General features: G+C 37.7%; 2 protein-coding genes and 1 long non-coding RNA gene across 5 annotated transcripts in view; 1 reads left to right on the top strand and 2 right to left on the bottom strand.

The window, feature by feature from the left end:
• Positions 1-32: 32 nt before the first annotated feature.
• c1galt1a (core 1 synthase, glycoprotein-N-acetylgalactosamine 3-beta-galactosyltransferase 1a) lies at positions 33-20,865 on the top strand. Of its 3 annotated transcripts, none has more exons than XM_051873570.1 (3): positions 33-2,153; positions 3,744-4,408; positions 20,720-20,865. In XM_051873570.1, the coding sequence occupies exons 1-3, from the start codon at positions 2,009-2,011 to the stop codon at positions 20,846-20,848; spliced, it is 939 nt and encodes a 312-aa protein (XP_051729530.1). In that variant the 5' UTR covers positions 33-2,008; the 3' UTR covers positions 20,849-20,865. The 3 variants fall into 3 exon arrangements, with proteins under 3 accessions (XP_051729530.1, XP_051729529.1, XP_051729531.1); XM_051873569.1 differs by lacking the exon at positions 20,720-20,865 and adding an exon at positions 6,456-7,069; XM_051873571.1 differs by lacking the exons at positions 33-2,153; positions 3,744-4,408 and adding exons at positions 12,923-13,319; positions 17,565-18,227.
• On the bottom strand, positions 14,203-16,730 carry LOC127501547 (uncharacterized). Its single transcript, XR_007926631.1, has 5 exons — positions 16,649-16,730; positions 16,435-16,479; positions 16,191-16,223; positions 15,099-15,204; positions 14,203-14,398 (listed from the first exon to the last, which is right to left on the bottom strand). It is a non-coding gene; the product is annotated as an uncharacterized LOC127501547 (long non-coding RNA).
• Positions 20,866-20,967: 102 nt separating the features above from the next.
• The window catches only part of LOC127501336 (collagen alpha-1(XXVIII) chain-like), a 39,921-nt gene continuing 32,901 nt past the window's right edge, over positions 20,968-27,987 (bottom strand). Inside the window, exons 27-34 of the mRNA XM_051873280.1 lie at positions 27,803-27,871; positions 27,620-27,700; positions 26,035-26,070; positions 25,910-25,946; positions 25,269-25,820; positions 25,037-25,191; positions 23,067-23,247; positions 20,968-22,938 (exon numbers count right to left, since the gene is read on the bottom strand). Of these exons, the coding sequence (XP_051729240.1) occupies positions 22,766-22,938; positions 23,067-23,247; positions 25,037-25,191; positions 25,269-25,820; positions 25,910-25,946; positions 26,035-26,070; positions 27,620-27,700; positions 27,803-27,871 (1,284 nt within the window). The 3' untranslated portion in view covers positions 20,968-22,765. The remainder of the gene's footprint in view (positions 22,939-23,066; positions 23,248-25,036; positions 25,192-25,268; positions 25,821-25,909; positions 25,947-26,034; positions 26,071-27,619; positions 27,701-27,802; positions 27,872-27,987) is intronic.

Below are 27,987 nucleotides of genomic sequence, written 5' to 3'. Positions count from 1 at the left end.
GGGATGTGCTGATAGTAGCTGGACCAATTCTGGGGACCACGGCTGGTTCTGCCAGCGTGGTGCCACCAGAAGAACTGAACATGTTTCTTCCTGAATTCGACTAATGACCTGTGGAAGCAGGGCTACAGTAGGGAAGGCAAAAAGGCCCAGATGAGGCCACTTCTGGGCCAGAGCGTCTATTTCTTTCTAGAATTATATCTGGCAGTGGGAGTTCTCTTCCGTCGCGAAGAGATCCACATCTGCCTGACCAGAGGTGCGCAATATTACGTTGACTGCCTGGAGATGGAGTATCCATTCCCTCAAGAAAGGTCCGCCGCATGACTTGTCTGCTCTTACGTTCGAGGAGCCCGGCACATGAACTGTCCTCACTGAGCAGAGGTTCCTCTGTGCCCATAGTAGAAAATAGTTTACCAGTCTGTGCAGAGGGCGAGACACGAGATCTCCTTGGTGGTTTATAGCAACTACCGTCCTGTTGTTCGAGCGGACCAGGACACGATGACCCCTGACATCCGGCTGGAACTACTTGAAGGCCAGATTGCACATGGCGCCCCAGCATGTCTTGGAGGCATATGTCATGACCACTTTCCTCCTGGAAATCGTGCCCAGCATTACCCAGACCTGGTAAAAGCGGGGCGATTTCCAAGGGACCAAGTCTCTCACACCGCAGTGGGTCACCTTGAGAGTGTGTCGGCCCATGAAACAAACGCCTGCAAAAAGATGCTCTTTTAGACTGAAATATGCTCTATTAGTCTCACCTGATAGTCGCAGGGGAGAAGCGTCATTCTCAGCTGTCGAGTTGTCAATGCTGCTGCAGTTTGCTCTTTTAAGTCACCAGATGGCCGCAGGGCAAATTGCTGTATCAGCTGCTACTGAAACATCTTGATCGACTGCGAGGTCTGTTTGAAGGCGAGAGGAAGAGGCGGGTAGAGGCTTCAGTCTTCTTCGGAGCAGCAAGATGATCTTCATGCTGAAGGAGAAAGATTCTGATGATTATGAGATTTTGCATGGCTTAGGTAGCCAGCCCCATCCATTTTGGCGGGCTAAAATACCATTCATGCCATTGGCGTGAATCAATCAGGCTTCAGGATTCAGAAAAAATTTAGTTTTCCCATAAGCATCAGCTCATTGACACAATGCGAGCAAAAGGGAAATAACACCATGAGGAAAAAAAACTTAAATGGTATCACCATTATGTCCAGTTAGGTTCTTTTTCATGGACTTTTAGTTGCTTTTCTTTAGTCACATGCTTCCTTTTGTTCTAGTTTCCCGGCACAAATCTGTTAACATGTATGGACATTCATTAACGATCACACCTGTTTGTATTCCGTTGGTTCTTTCTTTGTCTGGTATTGTTTACGTTGGATACACACTGTCTCATTCTGTTTTGAAACTACCTGATGTCATGGAACAGAAGAATGCAAACACAGGTAATTGTCTGAACAGTTTTTCTGAACAACACTCAGGCAGAAAGCAGGTGAGTTTCTGGTAGCAGATCGGTACTGTGATACTGGCATGAGAATGAGAGTCTTATCTGTTTTGCAGGTTCTGGAGAGGAGTGTTCAGGACAGGACTTCATAAGATGAAGGTCAGGTGGTGCTGGCTTTCATAGAGGAACTGATGAGAATGATGGCAGACAGGTGTGGTGATTGTTGAGTGTGCACAGGTGGTAGCCAGAAAGGATGGTGAGAAACGTACAGTAGTGTGCTGAGGTGACTGGTCTGATGACTGAGGATTGTGACACCCTGATGTTTGTTTAGTAATTATCTTTTTTATTTTGAAATCTATCCATCTTTATCTTTATTGAACAAAGCATGCCACATGGCTTCACATGCACTGATGTCTATGATGTAACCTGGATTGCAGAATTTTGTTGCACAATCTGTAAAGTCGTCTGTGTGTTTAAGGGCAGGAAGTTCAGAGCATTGAAGAAATGCTGTCTGAACGAGTTGATGAGCAGATAATGAGCAGATGAGTTAAATAAGAAGTTTCTATCATACATATAGTAGACATGAGAACATTTAAGCACCACATTTTATTTTTAAGTGGCGTAGCAGTGAGTGTCCTTCTCTCAATAACTTATTCACATGTTCTAAGGACTCTGACGCCTCCATTTGCTATGCATGAAAGGAATACATATACTGTATGGCATACAGGTAAGACAAAGGCTTTTTCTCTACGCATACATTTTTCCTCTGTGTACTCAGGCACAAACACAACAAATAAAAAAGAAGCAGAAAAGAGGACAGAAGCTGTTGGAAATAACATACTACTCTTACTATTGTTCCAGTACATAGTATGTTGTAATGATGGGTCAACAGAATGGGGATCCATTTGCAGCTTTTATTAAGAATAGTATACACACAGGTAAGGGCAGAGGCAGAGACGTAAACGGGGACAGGCAATGGTCGAGGCAAGCAGCAGACAGACGGTATCAGGAAGCAGGCAAGGATCAAGGCAGGCAGCAGAGAATCACAAGAGGTAAACAGTCCACAGAAAATGCTTAGAAATGATCACCGGGGCAAATCAAGACTTCACAGTGTGTGTGTGTGTGCGTGCTGCTTAAATAGTGTGAGTGTGATGTGGTGCAGGTGTGTGTGCAATCAGTCCCAGGAATGAGGGCCTATGGGAAATGTAGTCTGAATGATGGTTATTCAATATTCCGGTGAAGGCTTCCTCCGGTGGTGCGGGGGAGGAAGTGCGGGAGCCTCACTTGTGACATATGTACTGTACACAGTATGAACATTTTCTGTATTGAATAAAATAAGATGACCTAATACATTTACTCAAAAAAGAAAAGAAAAAAAAGCAGCATATGATTGGAATGGATATAGCTTATACTTGTTTGCTGCATATGAATTTACATACTGTAGCATATGTAATACATTTGTTCATTTGTTTAAGAATTTACTGTACTGTGTTCTGTAATGTGCTCGCTGACATATGACCGCTTCACATCAACAAATCATGTTTGAAATAACTATTTACTAAAAGAAGAACACTTTAGCCTACATAAGAGTATGCTTATTGCTGAAATAATATACTTTAAAAGAATATACTTAAGTGCAAAGTGAATGTAATGTTTTCAGACACTTCATTACATGTTAATTGCAATTAAATCAAATGTATTATATTAAATGCAATTACCCAAGAGTGCTTTTTGACCCATTGTATGCCAAATGTACTGACAAAATTTATAGTAAACTGAAATATACTTTAATGTAATTTTGATTGTGTCATATTTTTTAAATATATTTGCAATTACACATTTGTAATGATGACTTTGCAATGTAGTACATTTAAAATATATTAACTGAATAATAAACTACAGCTAAAGTTATAAACAAGTACTTTATATCTACTTTAGTATGTTAGTCAACACATCAATATAAGTGTACAAAGCATGTCAAAAGATTAAAACAATGATTAAAAATGTACATTAAAGTGAAACTTTTAGTTTTACATTATTACAAAAAAGTGTACTTGAGTGTGTTAAGAAAAACAGAAATGTGAGTGTTGTCTCTGTTTACACTTTTATTTCATTAATATTATCTGCAAGTACAGTTTTTGTTTAAAATATATTGAGTTGAATTACTGAAACTTTGTATTACTAGTAGTTCTCAAGTTTATTGCCTCTTTAAGATTAATTGCTTGTTGTATTCCTCAACAGTAATTGCAATTGTAATCTACTAAATTAATAAATGTAAAATGAACAGGCCTTAAACTAAATTCTAATATTCTTATAGGTGAGAACAGAACAGCTGCACTAGCCCTTAGCCAGAAGGTCAGAGTGTTATGCTGGGTAATGACGCAGCCTCAACACCTGGAATCTAGAACCCGACATGTGCGTGACACATGGGGAAAACGCTGCAACATCGTTTTGTACATGAGCTCGAAGGAGTCTGACTTCCCCACGGTAGGGCTCAACGTGTCAGAAGGACGCAGTCAACTCTACTGGAAGACCATACGGGCCTTCCAGCACATTCACAAGAACCATCTTGAAGATGCTGATTGGTTCCTCAAAGCTGACGATGACACGTTTGTTGTCCTTGAGAATTTGCGCTACAGTCTTTCCAAACACAACACAGAGGAGCCGCTGTATTTTGGACGCAAGTTCGCACCATTCGTTGCACAGGGCTACATGAGTGGAGGAGCTGGTTACGTCCTCAGTAAGGAAGCTTTGAGGAGATTTGTGAAGGGTTTTGCTGATGGACTTTGCACACACAACACAGAAGTTGAGGATATTGGATTGGGACGATGCATGGAGACAATGAAAGTTAAGACGGGTGATTCCAGAGACGTGTTGGGGAGACAAACCTTTCACCCTTACCCTCCAGACTATTACCTGCTCAGACAGCTACCCAGACCACGACCTTGGTACCTCCTCTATGAGCATTATGACCCTGTTGAGGTAAGTTTTAGGGTGAATTAAGGCTGGAATAAACTAAACAACTTTGGCCCAGATTTTTGCACCAGTTTACAGTCTGGAGGAGTAAATGCTAATTGCCAAAAGTCATAGAGTTTGGGCAGACGGAGTTGACAGATTTCACAGAAAATCATGTAGTGTATGATTTGGACTGATTTTTTTTATGTGCTTGTAGTCAAAGACTATAGGATAACACAAGACGCGTCACTCGTATTGTTTTGAATGGGAGAAAGTGCAACGCGCAACATGGCGGAATAAGTCCCGCCTTCTAAATAAGAGCCAATCGCCGATTGGTAAAGTCATCATGTCACTGCAGCGGCCGTTAGAAGCTCCGGTTCCTAAAGAAACAGTCAGACGCGCCTCCGAAATGAGGCAGAAGCATTAGCATTAGCTTGATCCAGCCTGAAAAATATAATTTTTCGTCATGATTTGAGCGTTTAGAAACAAAATTTATGAGACAGTTGTTGTCAGATTTCATTGGTGATTTCAAATATGAAATTTAATCGAAAGCTTGGCAAACAGTTTTGGAGAATTTGATGTTTCCCCATTCAAAGAGATAGGAGCTGCACTTGAATGCCCGAGAGGCATTTCAAAGATGGCCGCCGAGTGAAATGACTGGTCTTAACGGGACTTTGTTGTAGTCTTGCGTAGCCAGACCTTCAGACTGACGGCAGAAGGTATGGACTCTATCGCAGCTTTCATCGGCCAAGGACCGCCCAAGAAGACGTTTGACTGACATGTAACGCAACCAATCACAGCCACAAACTTATCATACTTTTGAAAATCCAGTGTATATTTTATCCTGGTAAGCGCTCCTTGTCACAGTTGTAAACATGACGGCGTTCTACTTCTATGAGGGTGTTTGTCGTCACGGCATTTGTTTCCAGGCAGACTGTTAAAGAACGCGACACACACGTCTCCCAGACATCCTGTACAATTCAACCAACCACTCCTGAAGTGTTTCCAGATAAGTGTGCCGTATGCATTAGATGTTCAGCCAACGGTCCGTGGGGGTGTGACGTCTGAGGCTGAGACTAATGTGCTAGTAGCCGATTTATATTTCATTCAATTAATTGTTATTAAAGAAACGTTCACCCCCTCATTTAAGTTCTTGGTACACATGCTCATACAGCTCATTGGCTCTCAACAACATGGACATGTCATGTCCAAGTCCAAAACTGTTCTCAGTTTTGAGAACTGCTATCACAGTTTCAGTGTTCTGTTGACTCAGGAACTACTGCCACTGGATCACTGTTAGATAAATATTTAGTCCCCCATTATAAAAAAAGCTGCAGTTCCAGTTAAATACCAAGTAATACATGATCCTGGTTAAACAACTTTTGTTGATCCTAGAACAACATTCCCATAATCCTAACCCATAATAACTTACCCCCAAAATCAGAGGGAAATGATATATGAATAAGAATGGTGTAGAAGATCCTAACCTTGGTTTTAAGACATTAGTTTGACTTTGACTGTGGCTGGCCTTACCAATCTTTGAGATTTGACACGTGTAGTCATGTGAAAATGGAGCCTTCAGATAATTTCTGCTTCCTTGTTGATCCAGGCAAAATTCTGCAGTTGACTATTTATATTTGATTGACAATTTTCCAGTTAAAAGGTGTGTTCAGGATGTTGATCCAGAAACATGTCATGAGTGATATAGAGTAATTCTATAGTAGCAACTCATCCAAAAATGTTTGCTTTTGCATGATGCTACATCCACACCAATATATGTCAAGACCTATTATTACATGATAATAATAATAATGCTAATAATAATTAATGAGGATCACAGTTAAACCCCCTTGGAATGAAAATAAAACACCTCTAGGCCTTTTTCACATTACCTGGCTTATGATCAATCAGTCAGATGTAGATACAGCCAGGGCACAGTAAAGATAAATCCAATTTATATTCAAGAATGATTAAGTATCATTACAGTTAAAAACTCTCTTTCTTATGTCCTTCTTAATACTCCTTCTCAACTTGTTCTTTATCTTGAATACATTGTTCTGTTCTTGTGTTTTAGGGCCCTGGATGCTGTTCAGATTTAGCCATCTCTTTCCACTACATGAATGCAGTAGGAATGCACACACTAGAGTACTACACGTATCACTTACGCCCATATGGATATAAATACAGATTTAACCCAGATTAACTCTTAAATAATAGAAATCTGATGCAAATCTAAAAATAACACAGCATTCAAAATGTCGTCTTTTAAAGCAAAATGTATTAATGCATGTATACATTACTTCACTATAAGACCATTACATGTAAATCATGTTATATTTATTGTTCTATAATACATATTAAAACAGGTTTTACATATGGGATTAAAGTTACGTTACAGACTAAGAACTTGATTGTCATAACATTCGCTTCGGAAACACAATGGTTTGCTTCATCATTGACTGAACGTAAAAAAATTCAAGTTGAGAATCTTTGTTAAAATCTATCAAATGTAAGACAAGAAAAGCTTTTGGTTAATCCAAACCTTGGATGTTATATTGGAAAGGACTTCTGGATGTTTGATTGTCATCTATTTATGACACGAAAGGAGGAGTTTATACCCAAATTCATGAGTCATGCTCACTGCTAAGGAAACATGAACAATGAAACATGGGTAAATATCTTTGAAATGCAAATGCTGTTAATCACACTATATAATACAAATTTAATATACAATACTGTCCAAAAAGTTACTTAATTAACTTAATGTTAAGATTTTGCATTTTAAATACACATGCACTTACAAAGAGCAGTGATCATATATGTGATTGGCACACATAAATGATTCTGTAAGGATCAGTGCTAAAAGTTGTCCGGTACTCCCCAGTACACAGTATTAGTAATTTTGTGCAATGCTTTTCTGTTGCATATTGCAATGGTCTCTATAGTATCATCTTAGTCTATGTACATACTTTATGATACATCACAAAACCATTAAAATAATCATTGATATAGAGAGGCATATACTTGGACAATAAATTTTAATTTTACTTTATACAGTTTAATGAGGGAGGGTCAATTTAGCAGAAATTTAGCTTCTTAAAGAGATAGTTCACATAAAAATGAAAATTATTATTGTGAATGGCTGCCCAGATTTTGAAGACAAAAAAAAAAAAAAAAAAAATGCATCCATCTATAAAAAAAATGAATCCATACGACTCCAGGGGGTTAATAAAGGCCTTCTGCCCTTTAACATTAACTCTGAAGTTAACGTAGTGCACTATTTAAGACATTTTTTATCTTTTCCACAAAAAATAGTTTGCAGTTAAACAATAATTGGCGGACTTCCTGCAGCATTGCCCTTGAAGACTACATATGATGACTCCAAATTATGTATACAAGCATATTTATTTATTTTTTGAAAACAAAGGGGATTACCAGCACCTTCCCTGCCTTGGCAACCACCATACCAGAATTGTGTGCATGTGTTGGCCTCCAGGTCATAGTACCACATGACCCTGTACTCTCTACAAGGCCCAGGGTCCAATCCCTGCCTACAGCCTACATCTGAAATACAACAACAACATACATCTGAAGTACTTCAAATTGAACAAAATCTGGTTTCAAACTAAATTTAAATGTAAATGTACTATTTTCTGGTCTCTCTTGATTTGCATTTTATTCAACAATTTATTAAACTTTTGTAGTTCTTGTATTTGTGTAAATACTCTGTTTAATGTTTCTTACTTTTACAGCACTACATAGAATAAATCCTGTTTTAATTTATATATATATATAACAATATAAGTAAATATTAGTCAAATCATAGATAACCTAATGCCCAAAGTAGCCTAAAATGTGTGTTGTCAGCATGACCCAAGTGGTTGAAAACTGACAAGAGTGAACACAAAACAATGTTAGAGAACATTTTAAAATCTTTATTAAAACTGAATTTTATTTCAGTCATTCTTATGAAAGCCACGATGCTGCAAAATATACAATTATAGGGACACAGTTTACAACTTCAAAAGATGCGACAAACAACAAGGAAAAACAGAAATGTGTGCTCGATTGGTTTTTTGTATCCCTAACGTTACATGAGCTACACAGCAAAAACGATGACATAAACCATGATAAAAGCTTTCTCATGAAAGCAGTGAAGCACATGCAAATCCAATCATTTTAGCCTTTAGATCAGGGGTGTCCAACCCTGCTCCTGGAGAGCTACCATCCTGCAGATTTCAGCTCCATCCCCAATCAAACACACCTGAGCCAGCTAAACAAGTTGTTCAGGGTTGCTTGAAATTACAGACAGTTGTGTTGGAGCAGGGTTGGAACTGAAGTCTGCAGGACAGTAGCTCTCCAGGAGCAGGGTTGGACACCCCTGCTTTAGATTATGAACAGCTGAACATGTTAAACAGTTGAGTAGTAATGTTGTACAATGAGGGCGTTGCCACGTCGCAGAAATAGAGTCATAAGTGTCCCAATGTGTAGTGAGTCAGCGTCCGCTACTGTTCTTACCAGTGCCCGAATTCGTGTACACAATATACTGGTTCACGAGCTCGGGAGCTAGGGAACTGATTGAGAGGCACGCAGTGAGTCATTCATTCACTCCCCTACTTTAAAAACCAACTAGACCAGTGGTTGCCAACCTGTCGATCGCGATTGACTGGTAAATCTTTATCACTGTCCCAGTAGAAATATGAGTACAAAAATACATTACATTTCTCCAGTTTTGTACTGTATTTTTGTATTTCATTTCTGTTATTTTCAGGAGCAACTGGGACAGCGATATAGGTAATTAGCCCACATCATGCCGGAGTCTGTAAAAATAATTAAATTACAAAGCAACCACTGACAGGAATAACACAAAATAGGTATCATTTTAAAGCATAAAAACTTTTTAATGCATCCAACCATTTTGTTCAACTCTTAACGAGTGCTGAGTCATCCCTCTAAAACGGATTGTACTGCCCGCGGGCGCCACCAAGCTATGAAAAAAATTAAAGGATTAGTTCACTTTGAAATGAAAAATTAACCCAAGCTTTACTCACCCTCAAGCCATCCTAGGTGTATATGACTTTCTTCTCTCTGATGAACATAATCACAGAAATATTAATAAATATCCTGATGCATAAAATGCCTGTCTCCATCACCACTAAGGGTTGTTACCAATCAAATTAAATAATTTACAAATTTACAATAAAAAAAAAAAAAAAAAAAGTTACAACTGCATTAAATAATGTTATGGGATTGTAAGAAAAGTTGGGGGGGGAAATGATTAAACAATTAGAAAATTAAACCAAACCATGAGTAGGTGGCGTCAAGTAACCATCTTAAGTGAGTCATTCATTTAAACGATTCATTCCAATGGTTGATTCAGTCAAGAATGAGGCAGTTGTTTATGAATGGGTCATTGAATCTTTGACTCAACCGATTCATTCAAAACGCTGAATCACTCAGTAATGAAAACAAGGCTGAGTGTTGCTATGGTTCTGCTGTTATCTTTGTTTGAAACTATTTTTGCTGCTAAAATAGAACAAAAACAGTCAATGTTCCTTCTAAAATGTAAGTGACTTAATATTAACTATTTGTTAACTGAACAGTTGTATGAAATCAGTGTCACGTTTTTAATCGTGACGGTAGCCTATTTAGGAAAACAGCATTCTTGGTTGTGTGATTTTGCTTACCCGTATCAACAACAAAAAAAAAAAAAAAAAACAGAAAAAAAAACTTTTTGTGTGTGCTTCGCTCATGTTTCTATTTCTCCTCGAGATGGTGTGCAAGCCTCATCAGCGCAACCTTGTTATCGTCACTACATCATACAGCCTATTATTATCATCCACTATGGATCGCCACTTACACTAAATGTACAGGTGCTGGTCATATAATTAGAATATCATCAAAAAGTTTATTTATTTCACTAATTCCATTCAAAAAGTGAAACTTGTATATTATATTCATTCATTATACACAGACTGATATATTTCAAATGTTTATTTCTTTTAATTTTGATGATTATAACTGACAACTAAGGAAAATCCCAAATTCAGTATCTCAGAAAATTAGAATATTGTGAAAAGGTTCAATATTAAAGACACCTGGTGCCACACTCTAATCAGCTAATTAACTCAAAACACCTGCAAAGGCCTTTAAATGGTCTCTCAGTCTAGTTCTGTAGGCTACACAATCATGGGGAAGACTGCTGACTTGACAGTTGTCCAAAATACGACCATTGACACCTTGCACAAGGAGGGCAAGACACAAAAGTTCATTGCAAAAGAGGCTGGCTGTTCACAGAGCTCTGTGTCCAAGCACATTAATAGAGAGGCGAAGGGAAGGAAAAGATGTGGTAGAAAAAAAAAGTGTTCAAGCAATAGGGATAACCGCACCCTGGAGAGGATTGTGAAACAAAACCCATTCAAAAATGTGGGGGAGATTCATAAAGAGAGGACTGCAGCTGGAGTCAGTGCTTCAAGAACCACTACGCACAGACGTATGCAAGACATGGGTTTCAGCTGTCGCATTCCTTTTGTCAAGCCACTCTTGAACAACAGACAGCGTCAGAAGCGTCTCGCCTGGGCTAAAGACAAAAAGGACTGGACTGCTGCTGAGTGGTCCAAAGTTATGTTCTCTGATGAAAGTAAATTTTGCATTTCCTTTGGAAATCAGGGTCCCAGAGTCTGGAGGAAGAGAGGAGAGGCACACAATCCATGTTGCTTGAGGTCCAGTGTAAAGTTTCCACAGGTTTGGGGTGCCATGTCATCTGCTGGTGTTGGTCCACTGTGTTTTCTGAGGTCCAAGGTCAACGCAGCCGTATACCAGGAAGTTTTAGAGCACTTCATGCTTCCTGCTGCTGACCAACTTTATGGAGATGCAGATTTCATTTTCCAACAGGACTTGACACCTGCACACAGTGCCAAAGCTACAAGTACCTGTTCTTAATTGGCCACCAAACTTGCCTGACCTTAACCCCATAGAAAATCTATGGGGTATTGTGAAGAGGAAGATGCGATATGCCAGACCCAACAATGCAGAAGAGCTGAAGGCCACTATCAGAGTAACCTGGGCTCTTATAACACCTGAGCAGTGCCACAGACTGATCAACTCCATGCCACGCCGCTTTGCTGCAGTAATTCAGGCAAAAGGAGCCCCAACTAAGTATTGAGTGCTGTACATGCTCATACTTTTCATGTTCATACTTTTCAGTTGGCCAAGATTTCTAAAAATCCTTTCTTTGTATTGGTCTTAAGTAATCTAATTTTCTGAGATACTGAATTTGGGATTTTCCTTAGTTGTCAGTTATAATCATCAAAATTAAAAGAAATAAACATTTGAAATATATCAGTCTGTGTGTAATTGTACACGTACAATGATCACTCAGGTTAGAAGCAATAGTATCTATTTTATTTGTTCTCTGACATCCTCAACTGAAGGCGCTGCTCCTCTCAGCCACTCACTGAACAGAGCAGACGCAGGTACGCCTGCGGCAGGAAAGCGAGACCTCGCACTCGAGTGGCAGTACCAGGGAGTCTCGGAAGCTAGATCAGGTTAACAAGTTGCTATATTCATCACAATGCGTGCATAAAGGGCGAAAATTAATGCCTGTAGGAATAAAATTTAATGCTTTTTAATGCCATTTAAGGCCTTAATTTTCACAAAATCCATTTAATGACTTTTAATGCTTTTTAATGCCCCGCGGATACCCTGAGATAAACACATGGAGTAAAGGAAGCAGGAGAGTTAATATCGCACTGCAAAATTATCGTGGATTTGTGAGCATCAGCCCGGGATGTTTCCAGCGCTGTTCGCCGCTCCCATAGCTCGGCCTGCTTCTCTAGTAGGTCACTGATCTGCTTTGGCCTCCAGCTCCAACTGCATCGTGTGCAGCATGAACGTGTCCTCACCTGCACTCAAAGATAGAGACACATCCGATACATTTGCAATTAGAGTATATGAACAATAATTTCGTGAGTGAGAAGAGTGTAAGCAACACAAACGATAACGTGACCACGTTACTAATGCTAACGGGCTAAAGCTAGTAGAAGTTGTTTGGGAAGTCGGATAAAACTAGCGATATCAAGGCAATCCAATTGTTTTTTATATAGAATAATGTCCGGGATATGTTCACCCACTGTTAAAAGAGAAAATAATAGGTTATAAATTTGATTTTAATAAGAAAAACAGGGGAATCCACTTGACAGAGCTCCAACACAAACAGCGCGCAGCAACAAACAGGAAGTTCATTATTGTTCATCATTATCCTGTGTATTTAAGCTCCTCAGTTTGGTTCTTTCTTTGTATTGTTTGTTATGTTGGATACACACCATCTCATTCTTTTTGGAAACTACCTGATGTCATGCAACAGAAGAATGCAAATTTTGAATGCAGATTTTATTGAGCCACACTCAGGCAGAGTGAGTGAGTTTCTGTGACACTGGCATGAGAAGGAGAGTTCTACCTGTTTTGCACGTTCCTTAGAGGAGTGGCTCAAGGGCTGAAGACAGGCAGATAAAATCAGTCACAGAAGACGACGGTCAGAAGACAGTTCGATGCACACATAAGTACTCAGGTGGAGCTTAAGTACTGAATGACAAGACCAGGCAACCACGTGTGTTTGGTGCTGGCTTTTATATAGGAACTGATGAGGCTGATGGCAGATAGGTGTGGAGATTGTTGAGTGTGCGCAGGTGGTAGCCAGAGAGGATGATGGTAAACATAGTGTGCTGAGGTTCAGAGCATTGAAGAGGTGCGGTCTTTGTTAAATGAGTTGAACAAGAAGCTTTTATCATAAATATATTAGACATGAGAAAATTGAAGCACCTAATTTTATTTTTTAATGGCGTAGCAGTGAGTGTCCTTCTTTTCATAACTTATTCACATGTTTCAAGGACTCTGACACCTCCATTTGCTATGCATGCATATACTGTACGGCATACAGGTAAGACAAAGGCTTTTTCTCTACTCATACATTTCTCCTCTGTGTAATCAGCCACTAACACAACAAATAAAAAAGAAGCAGAAAAGAGGACAGAAGCTGTTGGAAATAACATACTACTCTTACTATTTTTCCAGTACATTGTATGTACTGTACACAGTATGAACATTTTCTGTATAGAATAGAATACACAGATGATCTAATGCATTTACTCAAAATAAAGCAGCATATGAAAAAAATAAAATGGATATAGCTTATATTTGTTTGCTAAAATGTACATTAAAGTAAAACTTTTAGTTTTACATTATTACAAAGTGCATTTTTAAAAGTGTACTTAAGTGTGTTAAGAAAAACAGAAATGTAAGTGTTGTCTCAGTTTACACTTTTCATTAATATTATCTGCAAGTACAGTTTTGTTATATATACTGGAGTTGAATTACACTACAAGCACACATTCAATACAGTTAAGTGCACTTCTTTTTCAAAAGGGTTATTAGCATTATTAATTAGCATTTTTAATCCAATTTGTCTATCACCCATGTTTTCCTTGCATGCATACGCATATATGCATATTTTGTTACATAAACAGTAACAAAATAGTTACTGTAATAACATTTACAGTAAGCATACTGTGGAATAGAACATGGCAACTTACTTGCTAATTGCTGCCAGCAAGTTACTGTACATTTCAGTTTTCTATTATTACTGCTGTATTTTTTTTTATCACAGCAAATATAAGATTACTGTAAACTGCTTTAATTGTGTACTGTAAAATGAAGACATGATTTTTGTCACAAAATGACGTTTATTTAAAACATTTTAAATGTGAAAATACATAGGCATAAAATATTTTACATTATATACATTTATAGGCTATACATTTTTATTATTTGGTATACAACACTCCTAAACATACAAATCCATCATCTTTGTTGAAGTTGAATTAAAATGTCCAGATACAATTGGAAATTAATAAAACAGAAAGTAAATATAATTCAAAAACTAGAATTTTTAAGCTTCAAAATCCTTAATAACGACTTTATTCCTGAATGGGAAACTTCCTTCTGGGCTGGAGTTGTTTCCTGCAGTGGAAGAAATTAGCCATTAATGTAGACGACTAAGAAGGCAAGACTGATGGCTTGATGACAATGTATAAAAGTTGGTCTGACTAAATTAAACAATCCAGTCAACATTAATATCACTATGGTGACCATATTAACTAGTGTGGACATGATAATGAGTGGGCCTCAATCAGCTCCCTAGTTCAGTAGTCAGCACTGATCAGGGAGTCAGCCATTTTAAGGGCTGTCTCAGAATCCTTCCAGTGCACTGAAATATTCGCTCCCTTAAAAAGTCCCACAATGCACCATGAAAAACAGGGAGCAACAATGCTCACTATGCACCCTTAACGGAAGTTCTGAAGTGTGAAACTTCGATCACATGAGCCAACTCACTACACATAACGACACGAGATAGATGTTTGTTTGTTTGTTTTTGTTTTTTAATACAAACCATTATGTTATTGTATTTCTGCATAAACGTAAATCACTAGACAGGTAATTAACATAATCTAACTAACATTTTTATCCCTGAATTGTTGCACATATATGTAACAAGCAAAGTATCACAAAGTACTTTAAATAACATTAAATATAATGTCAGAAAGATATTAGTTCTGCTGCTGTTCATGAATACCAGTAGTTGAGTTATAAAATGATGACATTGTGTTGTCACCAGAAATAGAGTCATCTGTGTCACAATGTGTGAGCCAGTGTCTTTTACCGTTCTTACAAGTGCCCGGATTCATGTACACCATATACCGATTCACAAGCTCAGGAGTTAGGGAGCTGAGCTGACTGAGACACTCCCAAAATGTCGTGGCCATGTCCTGTGTTGAGGAAACATCATCTTAATGCGTAAACAAACCTGTATGACTGTAGCAACATGGGATAGTCATAAAGGGAGAATATTAATAAATTTACTATAAATTTAAAAATAAACTTTTTATTTTCAATTATGGCATAATGGCTACATTATATTATATTATATTATATTAACGTGTATGCTATCTTCATTGTTTTTGGTTCTTCCCTGTTGGACCTAGTTTCTCAGTCTGTTTGATTAATCATTCTGTTCGCCTGTTGTCTCATTAATTATCTTATTAGGTCCCTTTGTTTGTTCATGCTTATAAGCCCTCAGTTTTCCCTTAGTCTTCATCAGTTCTTGTGACAGATAGCATTTCTTTTTATTCCTGTTTTCTAAGCATTCATCATTAAAGTCTGTCCTTGAATGTTTCCTCATCTTTGTGACTTTTTCTAACCACGTATTGTAACAATTATATTATATTATTGTCACACAATGGGTGTGTGTGCCGGCAGACAGAAGAAGACTACTGCAGCATTGAATATAAATCCAATACAAAGTTTAATAAATCCCCCAAAGGCAAGACATTCCACTAAACAGGCAGAGTGACACACCTTAACATAATTGTAACACCAAACAGAGAATGGAGACAAGGCACAAATTAAGTAGTTAATACAAACGAGACTAATTAATCAAACACAGCTGAAACTTAATGAACTAATGACAGTTACTATAGAAACAAATGAAAAGCATGTTGCTATATGGTCATGTAGATTTTTTACACTAAACTTGTGGCCTTAAGAACATATGATCTCGAGGTAATGACAACACATCGATTGGCCACAACACAACGATGCACGTAGTTCATCATATCGATTTTGTATCAATGAAGTTCCATATCTATCAAGTTCCATGACAAAACTCATTGAACCAGTCACCATATATTATAATGCTAATTTCTCTTCTCTATAAAGCATGACTCGACATATTGTATGCATAGTTAGTACGTACCTGAAATGACTGTTGTGGTTTCTTTGATGCAGCCTGAAAGAAAGGGGTTAAACAGTAAATGAAGGGTCCCGTGACAGTTAAAAACAAACACAATGACAATACAATGGCATAATATACTTCCACACGGCAGGAATTCACTTAAAGAGGCTAGCATCTATTCTATGTAGCTGCTGTATTTTGCCTGGCAAAGAAGCTCAGAAAAACATAATCCTTTGAAAAATGTTGTGCTGTTTAAAATCCTTACCTGTTGCTGCGCTTTACTTCAGCCCACTTCGGTATCATGCCATAGCTAGAAAAACAACAAGAAACGGCTAGCGCACTTTGCTAACACACATGCATGTGCATGGATACAGTTCCAGTTTACTTTTATCCAACAATGTTACTCCACTAAACTGATAACATTATCAAATATTGACAGATAAAAAAAAAAAAATAAAAAAAAAATCTATCAAACTTACATGAGCAAACAGTTGTTTGTAATGATATGGCTTACTAGTGCCACTCTCTGCATCTCTCTCCTGGCACACTCCTAAACACAGGTAAATTTACATGAGGACGCATTGGTAAATTAACCTAACATTGCAAAATATGAGCTAAGTTACCTTGTTGAAGTCAAATCCTAAAGAAATTGTGGAATCTCCTCAGTTTCTGCTGCTGAAAAAAGTCCTGCTCAAAATTTCTTTATTGTGATTCACAGTAAAAAATATATTTACTGTAGAATTTACCACCATTAAAATTTAACCATGATGCTTTGCAGATTTACAGCAACATGCTGTATACAGGTTCTACAGTAAGGATTTATTCATTTTACAGTAATAATGCTGTGAAAACTACAGAAATTTGTTACAGTGTAACTATAAAGATAACTATAACTAACTATTATTAGTGTCCACACCAATGCATGATAACAATCCGTTTATTATAAGTGCACGCTACAGTTTTGTCGTCTGCCGCTTTAAATACTGTTAAAAAATTAAAATAGCTTTTTAAAGTTGGGAGAATTCTGATTGGCTGTCAATGTTTTTATTGTTCCTCAGCTCAAAACAAAACAATAAATTCTGAAAGTGATTCCAATGAAAATGTTCTTCTGTGTTGTTGTCGGTTTAGTTGTGGTGCGGACTAATCTTAAAATGATTTTTAAAACTATTGAATTTTAAGGATTTTTTTAAGGAACTAAGGATTTTTAAATCTTTACTGTTATTGTTATAGTTATCGTCCTGAACGACAGCTGAAACTTCGTATTACTAGCACTTCTTATGTTTATTGCCTCTTTAAGATGAATTGTTTGTTGTATTTCTCAATTGTAATTGAAATCTACTAAATTAATAAATGTACAATGAAAGAGCATTAAACTAAACTCTAATATTCTTATAGGTGAGAACAGAACAGCTGCATTAGCCCTTAGCCAGAAGGTCAGTGTTATGCTGGGTAATGACGCAGCCTCAACACCTGGAATCTAGAACCCGACATGTGCGTGACACATGGGGCAAACACTGCAACATCGTTCTGTACATGAGCTCGAAGGAGTCTGACTTCCCCACGGTAGGGCTCAACGTGTCAGAAGGACGCAGTCAACTCTACTGGAAGACCATTCGGGCCTTTCAGCACATTCACAAGAACCATCTTGAAGATGCTGATTGGTTCCTCAAAGCTGACGATGACACATTTGTTGTCCTTGAGAATTTGCGCTACAGTCTTTCCAAACACAACACAGAGGAGCCGCTGTATTTTGGACGTAGGTACGTACCATTCGTTGCTCAGGGCTACATGAGTGGAGGAGCTGGTTACGTCCTCAGTAAGGAAGCTTTGAGGAGATTTGTGAAGGGTTTTGCTGATGGACTTTGCACACACAACACAGAAGTTGAGGATATTGGATTGGGACGATGCATGGAGACAATGAAAGTTAAGACGGGTGATTCCAGAGACGTGTTGGGGAGACAAACCTTTCACCCTTACCCTCCAGACTACTACCTGCTCAGACAGCTACCCAGACCACGACCTTGGTACCTCCTCTATGAGCATTATGACCCTGTTGAGGTAAGTTTTAGGGTGAATTAAAACTGGAATACACTAAACAACTTTTGCCCAGATTTTTTGCTCCAATTTACAGTCTGGAAGAGTAAATGCTAATTGCCAAAAGTCAAAGAGTTTGGGCAGACGGAGTTGACAGATTTCACAGAAAATCATGTAGTGTATGCAGGTGCTTGTTTCTGCATGAGGTTGATGCTTAATGATTAAAAATCTGTTCAGATTTTAAAAGTTGTGGAGTGGTTTCCAGTGTAGTGGTTTGTGGGTCATCAACTCTTTCAAATGATAACAACAACTGACAAAGAAATCATAATTCACACTATCATTCCTGTGAGTGAAAATACAGGCTCAAATACATTCAAATGAAGCCATGTTTATGTGCTAGTAGCTCATTTATATTTTATTCAATTAACTGTTATTGAAGGGGTGGTTCATTGCGATTTCACTTTTTTAACTTTAGTTAGTGTGTAATGTTGCTGCTTAAGCATAAACAGTATCTGCAAAGTTACAGTATCTGCAAAGTTACAGCGCTGAAAGTTCAATGCAAACGGAGATATTGTCTTTTAAAGTTATGGCAGTTTAATGCCTACAAAAACGACCGGTTTGGACTACAACGAACTTCTTCCCGGGTTGGTGACATCATAAACCCTGCAAAACACGCCCCCGGGAACACGCAACAAAGTGGGCGAGGCCATGTCGCGCAGCATAATGGAAGCGAAAGAGTTGTGTACACCGGACGCGAGCGACGCGTCAAAAGATAATAGAACCCATTATAATAATCTGTGATATTTTCTACACTGGATGCGGCGCGGAAGACAGCTTCCAGAATCTACATGAGTTTAATGCTGGATTTGCACAAAGGCTATTACTGAAAGATGAAGCAGTTCCCACTTTAAAAGCAGAAGCTGCTGTTTATCGCCCCAAACTGTAAGTACGTTTTATTGTTTGTACATGTCTTTTAAAAAAAAGTTCTGTTGCTATTTTTTGGTTGCATCAAAGACGTAAACAAAGACCAACGCGTTTTTGCTTCGCTAGCCAGTTAGCTAAATTCTATTACATACTTCAACAAACGGCAACAAACTTCTATGTTCATAGACAAACAGTTGTTCATGCTATGAAACGATCCTTTACAAAAATGCTACTACTCAGTCATGTATTCGGCTACAGTAAAGCTTTAATCAGGATAAAACCGTATATTGAAAGCTAACAGACAGCGACAGCATATCTAAACACTTTAACACAAATACAAAATGAAATACCATTCATAAACGTTCTTTAAAAGCCGCGATTGCAGAGGTTCTGCTTGACCGTCTTCATCTGGGTCTGATTCGGGCTCAATTTGATACAGCAATATAGACGCCATTTCCACCAAAGCACACGTAACCGGTAGCAACTAATGGTAAGGGGCGTGGCGTTTCCGGACGTTTCAGCGAATCACAATGCACTGGGCCAGCTACCAACCTGAGCACATTGTGTATTTCGGAGGGAGTGGCTTCATAGAAGCAGGAAGTCAAACGAGCCGTTCGAATGACAATGGAAACAGAGGTGTAGAATAAAGGTAAAATATATTAAAAATACGGCTTTTTAAAAAACAAAAAACGAAGCATTAAGACATGTTAAACTGCGCCCCAAAAACATAATCAAGCCTAGAAAAAAAAAAAAAAAAAAAACACTGAACCACCCCTTTAAAAAACGTTTACCCCCTCATTCAAGTTCTTGGTTCACACATGCTAATACAGCTCATAACAACATGGACATGTCATGTCCAAGTCCAAAACTGTTCTTAGTTTCGAGAACTGCTATCACAGTTTCAGTGTTCTGTTGACTCGCAAACTATTCCCACTGGATCACTTTTAGATAAATATTTAGTCCCACATTATTAAACCCTCTGCAGTTCCAGCTAAATACTGAGTTTCTAAGTAATACATGCTCCTGGTTAAACAACTTTTGTTGATCCTGGAACAACATTCTTGTCCAAAAGTATTGTGCTAACCATAATTCTTCTAATTATTAACTATTCATATTTGATAAATAAGTTTCCAGTTAAAAGGTGTGTTCAGGATGTTGATCCAGAAACTTGAGTGACACAGGGTAATTCTATAATAGCAACTCATCCAAAAAATTTTTGCTTTTGCATGATGCTCCATACCAATATATGTCAAGACCTATTATTACATAATAATAATAATAACAACAACAATAATAATAATAATAATAATAATAATAATAATAATAATAATAATAATAATTAATGAGGATCACTGTTAAACCCATTAGAATGAAAATAAAACACCTCTAGCCCTTTTTCACATCACCTGGCTTATGATCAGCCAGGGCACAGTAAGTATCATAAGCCAGGGCACAGTAAAGATAAATCCAATTTATATTCAAGAATGATTAAGTATTATTACAGTTAAAAACTCTCTTTCTTATGTCCTTCTTAATACTCCTTCTCAACTTGTTCTTTATCTTGAATACATTGTTCTGTTCTTGTGTTTTAGGGCCCTGGATGCTGTTCAGATTTAGCCATCTCTTTCCACTACATGAATGCAGTAGGAATGCACACACTAGAGTACTACACCTATCACTTACGCCCATACGGGTATAAATACAGATTTAACCCAGATTAACTCTTAAATAATAGAAATAACAGCAAATCTAAAAATAACACAGCATTCAAAATGTCGTCTTTTAAAGCAAAATGTATTAATGCATGTATACATTACTTCACTATAAGACCATTACATGTAAATCATGTTATATTTATTGTTCTATAATACATATTAAAACAGGTTTTACATATGGGATTAAAGTTACGTTACAGACTAAGCACTTGATTGTCATAACATTAGCTTCGGAAACACAATGGTTTGCTTCATCATTGACTGAACGTAAAAAATTCAAGTTGAGAATCTTTGTTAAAATCTATCAAATGTAAGACAAGAAAAGCTTTTGGTTAATCCAAACCTTGGATGTTATATTGGAAAGGACTTCTGGATGTTTGATTGTCATCTATTTAAGACATGAAAGGAGGAGTTTATACCCAAATTCATGAGTCATGCTCACTGCTAAGGAAACATGAACATTGAAACATGGGTAAATATCTTTGAAATGCAAATGTAATTAATCACACTATATAATACAACTTTAACATACAATACTGTCCAAATTTTTTTTAACACAGATTCTTAATGTTTTGCATTTTAAATACACATGCACTTACAAAGAGCAGTGATCATATATGTGATTGGCACACATAAATGATTCTGTAAGGATCAGTGCTAAAAGTTGTCCGGTACTCCCCAGTACACAGTATTAGTAATTTTGTGCAATGCTTTTCTGTTGCATATTGCAATGGTCTCTATAGTATCATCTTAGTCTATGTACATATTTTATGATACATCGCAAAACCATTAAAATAATCATTGAGAGAGGCAAACACTTGTACAATAAATTTTGATTTTACTTTATACAGTTTAATGAGGGAGGGTCAATTTAGCAGAAATTTAGCTTCTTAAAGAGATAGTTCACATAAAAATTATTCACATATGAAAATTATTATTATGAATGGCTGACCAGATTTTGAAGACAAAAAAAAAAAAAAATGCATCCATCTATAAAAAAATGAATCCATACGACTCCAGGGGGTTAATAAAGGCCTTCTGAAACGAATCGATGCATTTGTGTAAAACAAATATCCTTATTTAAAACTTTATAAAGTAAAATAACAAGCTTCTGGCGCGACAGCCATACGCATTTGATGTACGTCCAAAAAGTGTCTTCAAAATCTGGGTAGCCATTCACAACCATTATAAACCTTAGGATATTTTTAAATATTTCTCAGATTTTGTTCGTCTCAAAGAAGATAGTCATATACACCTAGGATTGCTTGAGGGTGAGTAAATCATGGGATAATTTTCATTTTTGGGTGAACTATCCCTTTAACATTAGCTTTGAAGTTAACGTAGTGCACTATTTAAGAAATTTTTTATCTTTTCCACAAAAAATAGTTTGCAGTTAAACAATAATTGGCGGACTCCCTGCAGCATTGCCCTTGATGACTGCATATGATGACTCCAAATTATGTATATAAGCATATTTATTTATTTTTTGAAAACAAAGGGGATTACCAGTACCTTTTTTTCCCACTTTGAGCACTGGTAATGGTGGAGTTGACTACAATTAACAGAAATATTTACAATGCTGTATTTTTAAGGATGCAACATACACAAAAGGATTAATTAAAACAAAGAAATTCATAAAACTTTCAGTGCGACTATAGAAAGAAAAATGTGGTACTTCGAAAATACATGTTATTCTCTAGAAAATGGAGCAGCACTAAGTCTAATAAACAATAATTAAAGTAGTGTTGCCCCAAAATCAAATCTGATCTACAGTCAGTGTAGGATTCCTTACTGTTCTCATAAAAAAACAAGTACTACAATGAAAATGCATAGTGCATGACTGAAAAGTTGATACAGCTTGTTAAAAAAAAATGAAAAATCAGAAATCTGCTGAATGAAGCCCTGTACTTCATTGTGAGGGTGTTATGTCTGCACACAAGTGTTTCTACAAATGTCTTCCGTCTCAAAGCGGTTGCTGTTGCCTTGGCAACCACCATACCAGAATTGTGCGCATGCGTTGGCCTCCAGGTCATAGTACCACATGACCCTGTACTCTCTACAAGGCCCAGGGTCCAATCCCTGTCTACAGTCTACATCTGAAATACAACAACAACATACATCTGAAGTACTTCAAACTGAACAAAATCTGGTTTCAAACTAAATTTAAATGTGAATGCTCAAGAAGTCACTAATAGATAATTGTGGTGTAAGCCAGTGCATTTACCTTTCGAGTCACCACGAGGGGGTGGAGGAGGTAGAGTTCGGGGAGGTGAGTTGATTTTTGGAACATACCACCAGTTTATGAGCGTCTGGGGTCCTACTACTGAGATGGAGGACTGGTGTGTCATCTGGTCATCTGGTTGCTGGGTAGAAGAAGTGGTCTCAAACTCTGTTGGAAGTGCAGTCTGTGATAAAGAGAATTTTTCAGACTGTAGGCATGTGGCATTGTGGCAGCACATCTCATCAACTGGAAACAGAAGCTCTTTCCGGCAAAATATCACCTTCAGCTGGCGTTTATATTATGATTTTGGGTCATTTTATGTGCATGCTTTTTCTCCATATCAATGTTTCTGTTTTTAAGGCTGTAGTTTCTGCTCATATTTTATGATATTAACTTTTTTTTTTTTTTATCCAGATCTATTCATTTATTCATAAATACATATAAAGACATTTTGTGCACTACTTCAGTGATGAGCAGGGTTTTAATTTCTCAGCTATTTGAAAAAAAAAAAAAAAAAAAAAAAAAAAAACCTTTTTATTTTGAAAAATATATTTAAAATCTTTTTTGAAAATAATGATTAGGATGTGTACACACAGGAATTTAAGGTATAAGGGAAATATGTTATTACTGTTTTACTTGATGGTTACATCACAAAACTAACATGAAATATTTCTTTTAAAAAAAGTAGCTTTTTTAAGTGTCATTTTTATGTCATGGAACGAAAAGAAAAGAAAAAAAAAAACAGATATCATGGCCACAAATTAAGAATTTGTTACCATGACTTAATTCATAGCCACATTTGACAAATTCTTTCATCTTAGGTAAATCATGGTCATGTTGTTGTAACATTTTAATTTAGTTAAAGGGGTCATATAATGCCACTTTTACGAGATGTAAAGTAAGTCTCTGATGTCCCCAGAGTGTGTATGTGAAGTTTTAGCTCAAAATACCCCACAGATCATTTTTTTATAGCATGTTAAATTTGTCACTTTTTAAGGGTGAGCAAAACCGCTCAGTTTTTTGTGTGTGTCCCTTTAAATGCAAATGAGCTGCTGCTCTCAAGAAGAGGGTGGAGTTTCAAGAGCTTGTGTTAAAAGCTCTGATTAACATTACCTCACGCAGATTCACTGAAAATATCAGAAACTCTTCAGCCTTTTATGTTCAAACCGGAGTCTGACAATGATGGAGAGACTCAAGAAGTGATAACATGTGGAATGCAACTGGACGTTTCTGAACGGTTAGTTGATGAATTTATGTAGCTGATGTGGAGTTAACTATCTTAAAGTCATTAATTAGCATATTCTGTTATGATAATCTATAAATCGCTCATGTGGGAACTGTTGTAAGATCCTACAGAGCCAGAGAATATATGCTGCATGAAGATAGAACAGGTATAGTTTAATTTAATTATGGTTATAACTTGTCATGTTGTCATCTTGCTTTTATGACATGCTATTGCTTTTGTGTTACATACTGTATTGCAATAACATAGCCTCACCCCTTTGTTGCATGTTCTCGGGGGCAGGGTTTATGTACATTTTAGGGTTAGTGATGTCACCAATCCGGGAAGAAGCTTGTTGTAGTCCCTACCAGCCGTTTGTTGTAGTCCTTAAACAGAGAATTCTTTAAAAGAAAATATCTCACTTTGCTTTGAACTTTGAGCATCGTATTTTTGCAGATGTTGTTAATGCTCTAACAGCAACATTACACACTAACTAAAGTTAAAAAAGTGAAATCATAATCAACCACCTCTTGGCCATGATTTACCTAAAATTCAGGAACAAATCCTTAATTTGTGCTCACAATATCTTGTTTTTTTTCTCCACATGTCTTGTGCAAGGCTTGTACCATTTTAATTTTAGTGAAAAGTTGAATATTTTCCATTTGAAAAACATTTTGCTAATGAATTTATATATTGTCTTGCTAGATAAAAATGTATTACTGTGTCTTTCTGTAGAAGTATGAAAAATGACCTCTTTGTCCTCTGTGACGAAATAATCACTGGTGGGAGCCTCAGTTCTATCTGGAACTGGATCAGGCCCAAATGGAGGGAATGTTTTGCCATTTGGGCTGAAGAGTGTTCCATCATTACGCTCGCAGATCTGACTTAGCAGTTTATTCTCCATTGCTGAAAAATTGCAACAGGTTAGCATAAAAATATTTAGCCAAATACGCCACATTTAAAAGAAATATAGGAGTACGTACTGTGCAGTCTCATGAAGTCAGTTAAGTAGACATGTTCTTCATCAGGTTCAGATGCCAAAATGTTCATCTCATTCCTAAACTCTGCATACTGGGAGTTACTGCTGTTCATGATACCAATCACAAAGATTTCAATCCCAGCATCGTGAGCATCTTCTGCAGCATCTTTCAGCCTCACTGCGTCACGTTTGTCGGCCTGACCATCCGTCAACACGACCGCAACCTTTCTTACACCAGGCCGAGCTGCTTGGAAGAGCTGAGTGGCCCGGCGGATGGCACTGCCCGTGAAGGTGCCCTCGCCCAGGTACTGCATATTGCGCACTGCAGTTTTGATGCCCGTCTGGTCAAACAGCTGTTGTAGGCTGGCGACCACCACATCCACATGACTGTACATCACCACCCCAACACGCGTGGCTTCATGGCTCACGGACAAGCGATCGATCAGAGCATTCACAAAGTCCTTCACCACTTCAAAGTTCTCTGGACCCACACTCTCAGAGCTGTCAATGACAAAGACCAGTTCCAGAGGACTCGTCTGGCATTTCAGACCACATCCTGAGAGAAAACAAAAAAATTAAGTGCCTCCAACTAACACAGATTAAACAATATAGTTTTGTGTTTGAGTGGCAGGGATGGTTACATACCACATATTTCCTGGATTATTCTGATCACCTCTTCTCTCTGCGGGGTGAAGTTCAATGTATGTTATTCATACAATATTTGTAAGTATTCTGATGACAAAGTTTTTATGAAAACTATTTTGACTCACAGATAGGCCAGGATCTCCCTTCTCTCCTGGTTTTCCCTATACAATTTAAGTTGAATTTTATTAGTAACAGGGTAATTTTTCAAGGTATATTTTATCTATCTACATATATAGGAACTGAATTAAAGGTGGGCTAAAATCTGTTGCAGTTCCCTTAGAGTAAGGGTGCGGTCACGTGTACCATTGTTTGGTGAATTTTAATGGACAAAATCCAGTCATTTTAATAGAATTTTACAGGTAAAAAAATTCCCCATGCAAATTTTGCAATGGATTCAAGTTCTTCACGCAGATTCGCAACAAAAAGGTTCTTGGTTTGAAAGTGATATCTGTGTGAGTAGTGTTTCATACATCACTACATTACTGACAAGTTTTTGCCTGCAAAATGTTGCAGAAATTTTGCTAATGTGACTGCACTTTAAGACATGATAGTGAACAACTAACAGATAATATATAGCTGCAAGCCGAAGCCAAACTGTCTTGATTACTTGATCACTTGTGTTTATTATTGTTGTAATTTCATACGAATTTTGTACTTGTAGCATCTACAGGACTAGAATTTGATGGACTGGAATTTCGAAACAGTAGGGGCTTTTGCACCGAATAGTTCTAGGAACTCAGTTATAGGAACTAGCCACTAGGATAGTTCCCTGGGAACTAATTTCTCCCCCGGGCCGTGTTCCTGGTTGCATTCGCATTGGGAATAGGAACTGTGAAGCGGCCGACAGTGGCGACTTTAACCATTTACAAACGCTAAAAATCGGTAAATGGAGGATGCCATGATCGGAGCACGGAGTGTTTGTTGTGTGTCGTGGGTTTCGTGATAACGTAGATGGAATGTAAATGCATAATCTACGCGACTGAAAGAGCAAAAAGTGGGGCTAAGAGACAAAATCTCCTATGACAACTTTCAGTATTGCAGACAGCATGTCAATGCCGTTATTGCTGTTTTCCATGTTCGTGAAGTAAATCTGTTTACATGGCTTTTTAAAAATGCCGGGTGCCGGTGTTTGACATGCGTTTGACCAATCAACGTACACTTACGTCATTGATAGTTCCTATAGTGCTGGTTTAGACCATACTCTGAAGTAGGAGCTAATTTAGTTCCCCCAAAAGGAGTTCCAAGAACTAAAATCAAGTTCCTGCGGTGCAAACACGGCAAAATCCGGGTACTTCAGCCAATAGTTCTAGGAACTATGAAAAGGTTCCTCCGGTGCGAAAGCCCCTAGTGTTGTAGAACTCGAGACTGGACTTAATCTTGAGTCTGCGTTCAAGACCATATACATGCATGGTCTTGTTATGGACTTGGGAGCATTTGGACTTGGTCTTGACTCAAGTCCAGTCTTGAATACTACAACACTGTAGATGCGTTATGTGGTCTGTGGTCCGTTCAGGCCTCTGTCTTGCCTTGGACTAAACCTTCTTCTGGTCTCAACTTTGACTCTGACTCAACTTTCACAGGTCTCAGCCTAGACTTAGACTCAAATTAGCTGGTCTCAACTACAACGCTACCCAAAAAAAAAAAAAAAAAAATGCAAACATAAACTGGAAATGGAATATGAACCTTGGCTAACTGGAAACTGGATATTACCTTGACTCCTGTTTGTCCAGGCACTCCATGTTCTCCTCTCTCTCCTTTTCTTCCGCGCTCCCCCACTAGGCCTCTGTCGCCCTAAATCCAACAGACTTTATGTTGTTTTTGCTTTTGAACAGTAATATATTATTAACTATACTGACATATAACACAATCAGTCAGTGTTTGCTTTTCTAGTACCTTCTCTCCTGGCAGGCCATCACCCGGAGGCCCTCTTGGGCCAGGGTTCCCTTGAAACCCAGGGTCTCCCTGTGATGACAAAATGTTTATTTAAAGTTCTAAGCTTTTGTATGACAAAGTTATGTTTTGCTTTCTGTCTAAGTTGAAGAGCTACAGTATGAGACCTGTAGGCCTTGAAGCCTTAC

Source organism: Ctenopharyngodon idella, chromosome 19, assembly GCF_019924925.1.
Source record: "Ctenopharyngodon idella isolate HZGC_01 chromosome 19, HZGC01, whole genome shotgun sequence".
Taxonomy (NCBI): Eukaryota; Metazoa; Chordata; class Actinopteri; order Cypriniformes; family Xenocyprididae; genus Ctenopharyngodon; species Ctenopharyngodon idella.
Note: the sequence above shows the minus strand (reverse complement) of the source record. Positions and strands in the feature narration are given on the sequence as shown.